The following is a 13,263-nucleotide window of genomic DNA, read 5'->3' as shown; positions in this document are numbered from 1 at the left end:
AGAAGATTGTTTTGGGTGGGCCTCGCAGCCATGTGCTGGTCCCTTTGGACGACAAGGAATAAATTTACCATCGAACATGTTTTCCCTGCTAAACCGGCCGATTGCTTATTCAAAACTTGTATATTCCTGCAGCAGTGGAGATCATTGACTAAGGAGGAAGACAGGGGTACCTTTGATGCCATGTTGGCCAAGATCCGCAACTCTGCTATCTCCATCTCCCCAGTTCAAGCAGGCACTTAGTCGTTGGTGGTCGGCTCTCGTCTTAGTCTTTCTCCGGCCTGTGTGCCGTGTACTGGCCTGGGAGCCATGTACTGGCCTGGGAGCCATGTACTTAGACTTTCTCTCGTTCTATCCCGGTTGATACTTTGCCTGTTCTCGCGCTGGTCTCAGGGTCTGTTATACTCTGCCTGGTTGCTTTATTTATAAAGTCGGGCCTCGGCCTTTTATCTAAAAGAATTGGATCACTTTGGAATTTGGATTGTGGGACTTTGAAGGATTTGAATTATAAGGATCTTCTTCCTATGGAAACCCTTTGGATCACAAGAATTGCTAGGATTACAAAATTCATATGGAGTCCTTTCCTATTCCCTTGTTCCATAGGAACTTCAATATCAATTCAAACCTCATTTTAATTTTCCTTTGAAAACTCCAATGCACTTCACTTTATTACTCTCTAACCTCTCCCATCAGTCCTCTAATGGTGTTTGTTTCGTGTTTACCATCCAAAGGCACATTTTGAAAAATTCCCCTGTTTTCAAACCTTGTAGAATTCCATGGTATGTGACATCACAATTCTACATTTTTTTTCTATTCCTACGTTTTCACAATCCTGCAATCCTACGGGACATGGAATTATTCCAAGGCGGGGCATTTGACTTCAGCCTTGATCTTGATGCCGAAGTATATTCCATAGTTGGAATTCCTGACCCAACACTACGGCCGCTGCTACATGCTGGACTTGTTTATGGTTAAACATGTCAACCTAAGCATTTTCTCACCAAATTTGCTAATCCAAGTCCACTCGTGAATGCATATCGTGTGATGTATTGCACTGGTTAAAGAACTTCATATATGACTAGATGAGTCTTCATCCGTACATGATGTGTCAGTGCAAGTACTGTTTTATCCATCGACAAGAATTTGTCAAAGCAAGCTTGAAAGATTTGTGAAGTGTATGTGGAAACCTAGGAAAGGACAAAAAAAACCATAGGATCAGGACAGTTTGATAGAAAGAATATGCTTCTTGATTCAGAATCTTAGAAAGTTAACTACTCCAAAGAAAAGTCACAAATTCAAACTTTTATTCCGAATAAGTCACAAATTAAAACTGTTCTCTGTAAACTTTCAGCGTCACAAACAGGCCATGAACACCGCGTAACGTACGCTAACCACTACCTGCAACCATAGAGGCTGCAAAACCAGGGGCATGGATATGCACTGCCTATGAAACCGGACATGGATTTATTATCATATATATCCTAGTATTAGTGACGAACTGACTATGTGGTAATGACATCATGAACTTGAAGTCGCACGTCGCAACTTGTCTAACCTGTAGCGCTTGGCCAATAACACACCTCACTGGAAAGTCAGAGCTCGCTCGGAAGTTTTCTGATATTTAGTCAGCGGCTTCGCTGCGCTAGTTTTTGAGGCTGTTTGGTTTGTGACTAACTTAGCCAAAGATTGCCACAACTAAGATTAGGCAAGTTTGACCAACTTAGGTGAGTGTTTGGTTCATGCCACACCTTAGGCAAGCCATACTTGGACCCCACATGGCATACACACAAAAAGTATGCAAGATTCCTTTAGGCTTGCCAACTTATGGCTTTCATTTTAATGAACTAACCTTAGACAAGCTTGGCAAAAATGTGTGGCAAAGTGTGGCGATGCTAGTCCTAGAACCAAATAGCCCCTTTGTACCTCACAAGCGTACGGCACCTCCGGAGCCAAAGCATTCAGCGCGCATGGTGCTCTCGACCGTCCTGCTCGCGGCAGGCATCACGCTGATGCTCGTTGTTCATATCCTCGTAGTCCTCTGGGTGCTGCGGCGGGGCATCACCGCCCGCGTCGCCGAGCACGTGGACGAAGACGCAGGCCTTACTGCCGAAGAGCTCGGCGAGCTGCCGTGCCACGACTTCAAAGAAGGCGGCGCCGGCGAGTGCGCGGTGTGCCTGGAGGCGTTCATGGCCGGCGACCGTTGCATGGTGCTGCCGCGGTGCGAGCACGGGTTCCACGCCGAGTGCGTCGGCTCGTGGCTGCGCAAGAGCCGCCTGTGCCCCATCTGCCGCGCCGAGGTGGTCGGCGCGGTGGCCGCCGAGGTCGTCGTGGAGGTCGCTGCAGCCTGATGCCCGTTGTTGGGTAGTTGGATGCAGTGCTTGCAGATGTTTGGTAGGTTTCTCTTTTGTGCTGTGTAAATGAGTGGTAATACAGCGTTTCTACATTTGTGATGTACTCCCTCCGTAAACTAATATAAGACGTTTAGATCACTATTTTAATAATCTAAATGCTCTTATATTAGTTTACAGAGGGAGTACTGTATATAGTAATCTTGTTGATTTAGATGCTCTTGGGAGGATTTCTGACTAAACATCGTGGCAAATCACGAGGCCACGCTCATGGCCTGTCTGTGCATAGTTTGGTGCTGTTCATGGACGGCACCGCTGAAGATTTCTCGTTTGATCTTGATGCTTATTTATTCAGAAATGCCTCGCAGATCGAACACTTTTTTTGATGGCAAACTATGTATCGCGCGCTTGGGCAAATTCTGAGAAAAAAACTGAATATGTCTTTACTATAGTTTACAAGAACATCAAGACACGCTACTCCTCAGGACTCTCCCACCTTGCTACCGTACTGAACAAGGGGTTTACATTCCCTTTCAGTAGGCCGGCCGACGACCACACCAAACTCTCTAATCTTACTCTACGTAGCAACTGCTCGATCGACGGCCGTGCACCCTCGAAGTCGATGGCATTGTGTGCTTCCACAGCTCCCAAATTGGTAACACAAAGATGGTGTATAGTATCGGAGTAAATGACCACGGGTAGCCTAACCGGCTCCCCCTGGCTCTTCAAAAACATCGGGCCGATTGGGCCCTCAAACATCCAAGATGAAGGGCCGCCTTCTCCTGGCCGGCTGTCCCAGTGGCCGGCTGCTGGAAGGCGGCAAGGCTCAACAAGCCCTCCCGAAGTAGGGCGACTCCTAGCAGGCGGCCACCAGAGTGGCAAACTCCTAGCAGGCGGCCTGACTTACACCCTCAAAGTTTGCACCCACATAACGGCGATAAGACAGGGCGTGGCTACAGTGAAGCCTGCCACCCCCGAATCCTAGAGCGAGCGTGGCCACAGTGCGTCGTACCGGGCGACCATCCCTCGTCCGACGCAGCATTGTTGCCACGTTGACCGTGACGTCGCCCACGACAGGCTGTCAGTACGGCCCGCAGGCGGCGGGCCCCTCCCGCCAGAGAGCCACCAAAGGGCGGCTGGACCTGACCAGTCGGCACGGGGGGAGGCCGACTCCCAACAGCCGGCCTGCCCTTGCCCTAGAAGTTTGTGCACCATTAAGCAGATGAGACGGGGTAATGCTACAGTGAATGCTCGCCAGGCGGCGGTACTGTAGCCATGCTAACCCCGACAAAGCCATCGTCACCAAGAGCGAGGCTACGGTAACTAGCAGCCGACAAGGCCACCGGGCGGTGGTCCCAGCCTGTCGACCAAGAGGCCGGCAGCCAGCGGGACCCACCAGTCGGCGGGCCCCAGCGGTCGGCGGAGAAGCCGGCGACCATAGACACTGACGGACTGGACCCACATCCAGCTAGATTACCATTGTACCCTTGGGGGTAGGTCTATATAAACCCCCCCAGGGCACCCATGCAAAGGGTTGATCCATGAGAACTACACACACCCCATAGAGAGAAGAGGAGAGCTAGCCTTGCCCTTCTTCTTCATCTAGCCGAACAACTCAAGGAGCCTCTTGTAGCCACTTATTGATTTAGTGATCATGCGAAGACCCCGCAGAGCAGGACTAGGGGTGTTATCTCCTAGGAGAGCCCCGAACCTGGGTAAGATTCGCCGACGTGCATGTCTTCACCTTATCCCGTTTCCAGACACCGACGATGTCTTACTGGCTCCCACAATGATTAGCCATCCATTGGCATATGTCGCACCTACCACCCGACATGTAGGTCCTTCCTGCTCATGTTGTTAGGTCCTTGTTTACTGCACATCCATGAAGCAAGAGAGTCATGTTGGGATGGCGTCCACTCCGTCCGACCCACACTGTCCTGGCGAACACACGTGTCAGTAGCAGATGGTTATCATTTCCTCCTCCTGATCGCAAAAGGGGTATCCGTCCTGGTGCGGTAGTCCTCTCCGTGCTAGATGATCTGAAGTCCAACATCTATCATGGAGAGCCAACCAAGTAAAGAATCTGCATTGCAAGGGAGCCCGCGACTTCCAGGTGAGATCTGTCGTAGGTATCACTTCCCTACCCCAAAATCTAGCTGCACATGACGACCGTACCGAGAACTGCCCGTTGGCCCCCCAGGACCATGCAATCTCACCTGGCACATTCTCAGTTGGCTCCCAAGTGACAAATCTCTGCGAGAGCAAGAGGAACTCCTATAGTGCCTCCGGTCCAAGGTTCGGGCTAATATCCATCGCCCATGATCCATCCTCCATAGCCTGGCCGACCAGTTTGGATGATCTAATCCGTGGCGGGATCCTGCTATATAACGACGGAGCAAGTTCCTGGATCCGCATTCCATCTAACCATCGGTCCTCCCAGAATAGCGTCGTGAGGTTGCTATGGGTTGTACTCCTCGTGGCAGCTTGGTAAAGCACAAAAAAACTAACATCAAATTTGTAGCACGGTCCTATTTATTTTTCTTAAATGGGAAGAGACAATTGAGATTTAATGGGTGGTTGGATGGTTATACTTCTAGCCCACTGGGGACCAAATCGAATGTTTCATGCTTTGATGTTTTATTGTTGTGCATTATTATGGGGCACGGAATACGCTTCTTTGAAAGCAACACCACCATTTGGAGGCGAGTCTTCGGTAGTCTAGATTGCTTTGTGATAGGGCGTGAATTCTTTCGTAAACTTGTTTCTTCTTGATCTGCTTTGTAAGAGGACCTTCATCATCATGTATCGGTTTGACTGAGTGCTTTATTTATAAAGGGGGGCGGAAGCCTTTTTCGATAAAACAACACCACCGTCAACAGGGGAGAGAGGGCTGGAGTTTGTAAGCAAAAGTGAAACTCTTTGCAACTCAGGGCCAACATAACGGCCGCGGAGAACCACCCGCATGTCACTAATAGAAACTAACATTGATCCCTCATTACTGACCGACCCAGGACCGTCATCATAGATGAGGGTCATCGCTAACGGGTCGTCTGAGGCGTTTCCGTCATGGAGCCCTAGAGGCTTAGTTAGGCAGATATCAATTAGGCTCAGTTAGGCGGATATCACGGATGCCTAAAATTAGGTTATTGTTTTCACAGACAGGTTGCTAGGTGGGCCGGTCAGTGATGTGTTGTTAATACTGACTAGCTTATTTTAGGACCGATATGTGTTGTCTTTGACGCTGCCCCTTAAATTTCGTCCACTCCATGTTTTCCTCTCAAAACCTTCCGACCACTCCGTATGTATCCGACACCACTCCCTCTCAGCCTTCACCAATCCCGACCGTCGACTGCCATGGGTCTCCTTCCTGTCTCAAACCCGTATTCCTTCCTCTTCTACCTCCCTCCCCCTCCCGGTGTTGATCCGTATCTTGGAGAGAGTCCAACACCGCAGTCAGCATCGTGCATCGCGTCGACGCATATAGTTCCTCGCCGTGCGTTGCGCATCCTGCCGTGAGAGCTAATAACTCCACACACGACCAATACCACATAGTGCCGCCATGCCTTCACTACCGTCGTGGACGCGGCCATTCTGTCGCATCGCCGATGGCATGGCGTATACTCTGTACGGCCATTGACCGCGTCCCCACGCCATCGTGCGCGGTCGTAGAACCGGCATGTGCTTCCTAGTTCTTCCGGGTGGTCAACTGACAAAGCTTGTCACGTACTCCCTCCGTCGTACTTCCAACTTTGTTGGAGGATCAAACTATCTTAAAGTTTGATTGAGTTTGTGCAAAAATATATCAATATTTGTGAAACCAAATAGGTATATGATGAAAAATATATTTTATCATGAATCTAATGCCCCTACTTTAACGGCATAAATGTTGATGCATTATTGTATAAATACGGTCAAACATAAAGAAAAAATCGATTTTCAACAAAGTTGAAAGTACACTTTTTCAAAGACGGTGGGAATACTCCCTTGTATATACAACAAATTTAAAGTAGAGGGCAAGTATAGCAATGCCATCCAAGCAAGATAAGGCTCTGCACGGGCCGCCGATCAGGTCCAAGCGGGCAGCGCCAAAACAATTTTGAAGTAAGCCGGAAGCTGACAACACCGTTTATTCAAAGGCAGGCTTAAGTTCAGAGTTCGCCGGCGTTGTTGTCGGTGTCCTTTCCGCCTCCTATCCTATGGGCATTGCCGGAGGACGACGATGATATGTTTCGCCGCTACAACCAGGCGGGGTCCGTGAGGGGCGCGACGACGGCCTTGGTCTGGAGGTAGTTGCCGAGGCTGTAGGCGCCCTTCTCCCGCCCCACGCCGCTCATCTTGTACCCGCCGAAGGGGATGGCCGCGTCGAACACGTCGTAGCAGTTGACCCACACCGTCCCCACCCTCAGCGCCCGCGCCACCGCGTTGGCCGTGTCCAGGCTCCTCGTGAACACCCCCGCCGCCAGCCCGTACCGCGTCGCGTTCGCCCTCCTCACCACCTCCCCCACCTCCCTGCACACCAGAACCCCATCTCGCACCGTCAGTGAATGGTGGTCACAATGTTTAGGGAGTATTACTTAGCAGCTAGCTGACGGTACCTGAACTTGAGGATGGACTAGATGGGCCCGAATATCTCCTCCTGAGCGATCTTCATCTCATCCTGAGAGAACGAAACGGACGCAGAATTGATCAGCACTGAGAGTAGTGGGATGTGTATGGTGAGAAGCGGTACATACATCTGAAAAACGTTTGTTACCTCCACGTCTGCAAAGACCGTCGGCTGGATGTACAAACCCCTGGGAAAAAGTCCAAAACAAACCTTCAATTTGTAGGTGAAAGCTAAATCAAACTCCCAACTCTCAATCCCTGGAATCAGCACACCAAACTCTCTAATCCCGGTCTATTTTAAACCTTGACAGAACATAGTCGGGATTTGCTGAATTGGGCCGGCCCAGTAGCGCAGTTGCTCGGGCGCGCGCACTAATCTGGTTCTTTTTTTTTTTGAGAATTCTAATCTGGTTCTTCTTAGTTTCTTCCTTTTTTGCTTTCTTTTCATTTTTCATCTTTACACATGTCTAATTTTTCTCAGTACCCAATGTACATTTTAAACACACACATTAAATATTTTTGGATAAACTTTTGATATTTTCAAATACATCATGTACATTTATAAATTACATGTTTTCAAAACTTTTTGAATACATGGTAATATTTTTTCAACTACATGTTATACATTTTCTTAATGACAATAAATTTTTTATAAAACTACACAACACTCTTTTACATGGTTCGACATTTTTAAACTTGCATACACTTTTTTCAAGGACATGCCACATATATTCTGTTAAGGTTATGACACATTTTTTTACATAACGCAAACATTTTCTTACATTGTAAACACATTCTTTTAAAAATGTCACAAACACAATTTTTGGAACTCGTGATCATTCTTGAAATGTTACATTTTTTGAATGAATAAAACATTTTTTTGAATCACACAAATATTATTATACATTGTATAAACATTTGGATTGGCCCATACATTTTTTAAAACTTGTGATCTTTTTGAGATGTCACAAAATATTTTCAGGTTTCAGAAAATGTTTATGTATCAAAATGTGTCCACACTTTTAAATTTGGTTCAGGTTGCAGAAAAAAATTTATGTTTCAAAAATTGTTTGCTCTTTAAATTTTTGCCCAGGTTTCAAAAAATGTTTATACAGGTGTTCACTTTTTCAAAGTTGTTGGTTTTTTAAAAGTATTCAAAATTCTCAAAAAGTTTTCGCACTTTATAAAATGTTCAAAGATTTCATAAATAAATACGTTTTCAATAATTGTTTTCCCCTAAAAGATGTTTTCAAAGTTCGACGTTTTGGTTTCTGATTAAATATTTCAGGCCTCTGACTATATCAGTCATAGTCGTCTGGTGTAGTGGCTACCAGGTCCCAAGTTCGACTCCACAACATGTTTCTTTGTTTTGGAATTATTACGTCCCCCGTTAAGAGAAAGAAAGAAATAATTTTTACGTCGCGTGTTAAGGAAAAAAACTCACTTCATGTCTGGTGGACTCGCCAGTCGAATCCACTACCAACAATCCGAAACATTTTCTTTATGAAATAATTTACGAAATTCCAAAAACAGTATATAAAAATGTGACACAATTTTGGAAATACAAAATATTTTTCATAGCATGTGAAAAACTGTTGGAATTCTAAATATTTTTTGATAAATGTGATTTTTTTAAATCACGAACAGTTTTTTAAAATGCCAATAGAGTTGATTTTGTGTGAAACACGAAACTCCAAACAGTTTTTAAAAACACAAAACGAATTGAATTTGTGCAAAAAATAGAAAACAGAAACATTTTTAATTTTTGAACAATTTTAGAAATGTGTGAACATTTTTTAAACCTCACGAATTCTTGTTGTGTTATAGTGGGCCGGCCCAAATTCTAGTCCGCGAGAGTAGCTGGAATCCAGGCCGGGATTGTAGTCTTCCCAATGTGCCAAACAGGTCTAGGGTTCAAAATAGACCGGAATTACAAGTTCAGAGTGCCAATTTCCGGGATTCAAAGTTCAGGGTTTGATTTAGTTTCCGTCTACAACTTTAAGGTTTATTTTGGACTTTTTCCAAACCCCTGCTGCCTACCCTGTCGCCGCCGGTCACGAGGGTTGCGCCGCTGTCGACGCCCGACTTGACGTAGCCCAGGATCTTCTTGAACTGCTGGCCATCGATCTGATCCACCAAAAGAGACGGTTTCATCAGTGTCACGGATTAGGATCGACACGTACGGCTGAGATGCGTGCATCCCTGAACGTATGGGTGTGTACGTAACGTACCTGAGGTCCCTGCTCAACACCTTTCTTGAAGGGGTCGCCGACGACACGCCTCTGGGCGCGAGCCTTGGACTTCTCCACGAACTCGTCGTACACGCTCTCGTGCACGAACGTCCGAGACCCAGCGCAGCAGCATTGCCCCTGCCACGAGTTGGGACAGAGATTTCAGGGCCCTGGTGTACCAGCGTGCAACAACCGTTCGTACAATGCTTGAGATGGACAGAAGACCTGGTTGAAGAAGAGCGCCCGGTGCGCGAGCTCGACGGCCTGGTCGACATCGGCGTCGTCCATGACGATGAACGGAGACTTGCCGCCGAGCTCCAGCGTCACCGGCTTCAAGTTGCTCCTCGCCGCCAGTTCAAGAATAATCTTGCCCGTGCCAGTCGATCCGGTGAACGCGAGCTATAAGCAAAATGCTCTTTAAACACGAAGCCGTTCCAATCCAAGCTCAGGTAAAACAATCGGTCACCTTGTCGACGCCCATGTGGCTGCACAGCGCGGCGCCGGCCGTGGGGCCGAAGCCGGGGACGACGTTGAGGACGCCGTCCGGGAGGCCGGCCTCGTGGAGGAGGCTGGCGACGTAGAGCGCGGAGAGCGGCGTCTGCTCGGCGGTCTTGAGCACGACGGCGTTGCCGCAGGCGAGCGCCGGGCCGACCTTCCAGGCGAACATGAGCAGCGGGAAGTTCCAGGGGATGATCTGGCCGGCGACGCCGATGGGCTCGCGCAGCACCTGCACGTGGTGCGGGCCGTCGGCCGGCACCACCATGCCGTGGAACTTGTCCGCCCACCCGGCGTAGTACCGCATGCACCGCGTCGCCATCGGCACCTCCCCGCCGGCGGACTGCTCCAGCGGCTTCCCGCCGTCCCACGACTCCAGCGCCGCGATCTCGTCGTTGTGCCGCTCCATCAGGTCCGCGAACCGCAGCAGCACCCGGCACCGCTCCTGCATCCCCACACGCGTACCATCATTCCAAGACATGAGCTATCCTGCCTCTGTAGCTAAGGTACACCGGCCGTGAACAAACTCGTACGTAGGCGGTCATCCTCGGCCAGGGACCCTCGTCGTAGGCCCTGCGGGCGGCGGCGACGGCGCGCTCGATGTCCTCGGCGTCCCCCTCGGCCACGCGGGCGATGACCTCGCCGGTGCGGGGGTCCACCGTCGGGAACGTCCTCCCTGGAGAAAAACGGTGCAAATTTTGGTGCGCTACGGGGAGGCAGCATGTCTTTGTGGTGACCCGGTGCAGTTCATGCGATTCGAGTCATGCATGTACGTACCAGATGCTGCATCGACGAAGTTGCCGTTGATGAGGAGCTGCGTGTACTTGACCTCCACGGGGGGTTTGATCGGCTGCTCGTCGGCGGCGGCTGCCGGTGCGGTGCTGAACCTGTCAACTGCTCCTAGCAACAAGCGCCGTGCATTGTCTGTAGGCACACAAGTATTCAGATCAGAAAGTTACTCCATGAAGTTACTCAAGTATTCAGATCCGAAAATTAACAAGTGTGCTAGTGAATCTTTTTTACTCCGTACTCTACAGAAATTATTCAGGTGTTCTAGAAAGTTACGTACGCATCGGTGAATCATTTTCTTTTAACTGTCACACGAGTACACTTCAGAATAAGCAACACCGTGCATGTGCACGCATCATCGGGCAACTTGCTTGTCTGTTGACGCACGGTGGGGGTGTGATCTTCTCAGGGGAGATGCATCACATCATGGCACCGGAGTTGGAAACAAACAAAACGGGGAAAACGTACTGCGCGCGGCCCAACAACTTTTGGCTCATCCTAGTTTTTCGATAAGGATTGAACAGAGAGACGGGAAACCTCATCTCCAGCCCCACTTTGGGAGGAAAGCTCCAGCAAACTTTGGTGTCATCGGTGACTTCATTGGTCATACCAAAAGAACCACACAAAACAGTGACCCCAATCATGAGAAAGAGAAATAGAGAACGCCAAGGAACTTCATGAGCCAAAATGTGCAGAGATCGTCATGTGCAACAACACAGTGACCCCAATCATGCATCTTCGCTCAAAGATGAACCAATCGATTCCGAGGCACAAACGAAACACAAAAAAGTCCTAACGCATCCGAGAATGCAGTGCTCTTGACGATTAGCCAGTGACGATCGAATGTCGTGACCACTCTAACGACAGAGGACAGTGCCAGCCACGTTATGGTTCAAGCATGTCTAGTTGATTCAGTATCATGGAAAGTGAAGATCAAGCACCACCAACGGAGAAACAGAAGTCAAGACCTAAAGCAAGGCGGTGCAGAAATCCAAGATCCAAGCATGAGGCTGTGGTCACCTGCTCCGAGAAGAGAATCGGCGGGAGGCTTCGCGAGGAGGCCGCGGCGCGAGAGGAAGGAGGAAGCGGCCCTCCTTGCGGCCATGGCTAACCCTGTCACAGCAAGTGATCTACTGCACGAGAAGTGATGAGCAATGGAGGAGCAGTATATATTCTCCTTGCACTCTTGAGGCTAGTGGCAGTGGCCAGTGGGAGGGTATAATGGAGATCTCCTTGCACGGTTGCACTTCTTGTGGGCATGTTCAAGAAGCAAGTGCACAAGTGCTCTTGCGCTTGCACTGCAGGCTTGGTGTGAGCGACTGATTGCAGTTGCTGCCTGGAGCAACAGACAAGGGAGGAGGTGAGAGCAAAAAACGCAACACCAACTATATATGTTATTTTTTAACTCCAAGCTTAGGGCAACTCCAACATGTAGGACGTGTTTGGTTGCCTGCAGCCATTGGACCAGGCTGTATGAGGAAAACGAGCCAGGCTGACCAGGGCCTGATTGCAGAAAAACAGTGCAAAAACCGAAGTAGTCATGTTGTTTGGTTGCCTGCATGGTCGTTGGTGTTGCCTCACAGCATGCACGATCGCACGTTTGGTAGCGACGGCTTCCCTTATGCATTGTGAGAAGAGCATGCAATCTGGCACGGAAAAGGAGAGAATCTTTCTCATATCGTGGCTCATGTGAGCCTGCATGAGTGGAAACTGTCAATTCGACCATTCCTCCTCAGCATGCCCCTGAAGTGCTTTAAACATCGTGCGATGCAAGCGATTGTTCGAGTCAAGTAACCAAACACCATGCAAATTAAAAGATTCCATCCATATGCAGTCTACCAACCACCATGCAGACAACCAAACACGCCCCTAGCAAAGTCATCCAGTGCAGAGCTCGCTCCATGCCCAACCGCCAGCATGGGAGAGAAGTTTCAGTTTTTCCTCCGTGCGTCGCGGCCTGGTTTTGAAACCGCGTGTCCTCCCATGCACCACCGGCAACGGGCAGCACACCATTAATGCCATGCCCGAGCCCTTGCATTCCCGTCGTGGCCTAATGGATGGTCGCCATGCCAAATCATCTCCTAGCAGGCCGGAAGAAGCTGCATGAGCACATGCAGGCATGCACGTAGGACGACGCATCGTTTCACACCGGGAGATGCGCCCTATGATCTCCTGTCGCTGGCCGCCTGCCGGCTCCCCACTGCCTCCTTAATGGTGTTTGCAGCGGCCTGTAAAAGCCTGGCGCTCTACTCTCGCCTCAGTCCTCTCTCTTGCGGCACCATTCCCATCTCGTCCGCCTCCAATGTTGTTGGAATTCTTGGGCTTCAGCCCATTTATTTTATCTAAGAATTCATAGAAAGATTGCAGAGGCCCATGTGGCTATTCATGAATGACAAGGGGGTGGAAAGTTTAGTCTCACCACACTAGTGGTGGATGTGTGAGACCAACTTACAAGGTCAGTTGTTCCACATACCACTAAGAGCTTGATAAGAGAGCGCATATACATGTGTTCCTCCTTCGCCGCCTGCCTCGCACGCGCGTTGTGTTTCGTGATCGAGTCGAGCCGAGCCGAGCCGTAGTAGGACCTACGAAATGAGTGTGTGTTGCGTTAAGTTTTGTCACACAAGAAAAAGAAGTCGAAACGTTTTGCTTCTAGTGGGTTTATCTTCCTCTCTCTAGTGGGCGGCCGTTTTTCTTCGATTGCCGAGGGGTCAGTTGCAACTCACATAGCCTATAACAGATTGCTCCTTTTTCAAGACAAGACACACTTCATATCCTACGCGCCTGACTCATGGTTC

The 13,263-nt window shown here is 49.2% G+C and overlaps 1 protein-coding gene and 1 pseudogene across 1 annotated transcript; one reads left to right on the top strand and one right to left on the bottom strand.

Moving 5' to 3' along the window:
- Positions 1-1,885: 1,885 nt before the first annotated feature.
- Positions 1,886-2,345, top strand: LOC123134467 (RING-H2 finger protein ATL14-like). Its single transcript, XM_044553721.1, has one exon. The coding sequence runs from the start codon at positions 1,887-1,889 to the stop codon at positions 2,343-2,345; it is 459 nt and encodes a 152-aa protein (XP_044409656.1). The 5' UTR covers position 1,886.
- Positions 2,346-6,263: 3,918 nt separating this feature from the next.
- On the bottom strand, positions 6,264-11,838 carry LOC123138130 (benzaldehyde dehydrogenase, mitochondrial-like; annotated as a pseudogene).
- Positions 11,839-13,263: the final 1,425 nt, after the last annotated feature.

The sequence above is a fragment of the Triticum aestivum genome, chromosome 6B, assembly GCF_018294505.1.
Source record: "Triticum aestivum cultivar Chinese Spring chromosome 6B, IWGSC CS RefSeq v2.1, whole genome shotgun sequence".
Classification (NCBI taxonomy): Eukaryota; Viridiplantae; Streptophyta; class Magnoliopsida; order Poales; family Poaceae; genus Triticum; species Triticum aestivum.
The sequence above is the reverse complement of the archived record's forward strand: the minus strand, read 5'-3'. Positions and strand labels throughout refer to the sequence as shown.

What these genes read in the sequence shown, in the direction of transcription:
- LOC123134467 (XM_044553721.1), top strand. Translation starts at nt 1,887, where the DNA reads ATGCTAGTCCTAGAACCAAATAGCCCCTTTGTACCTCACAAGCGTACG.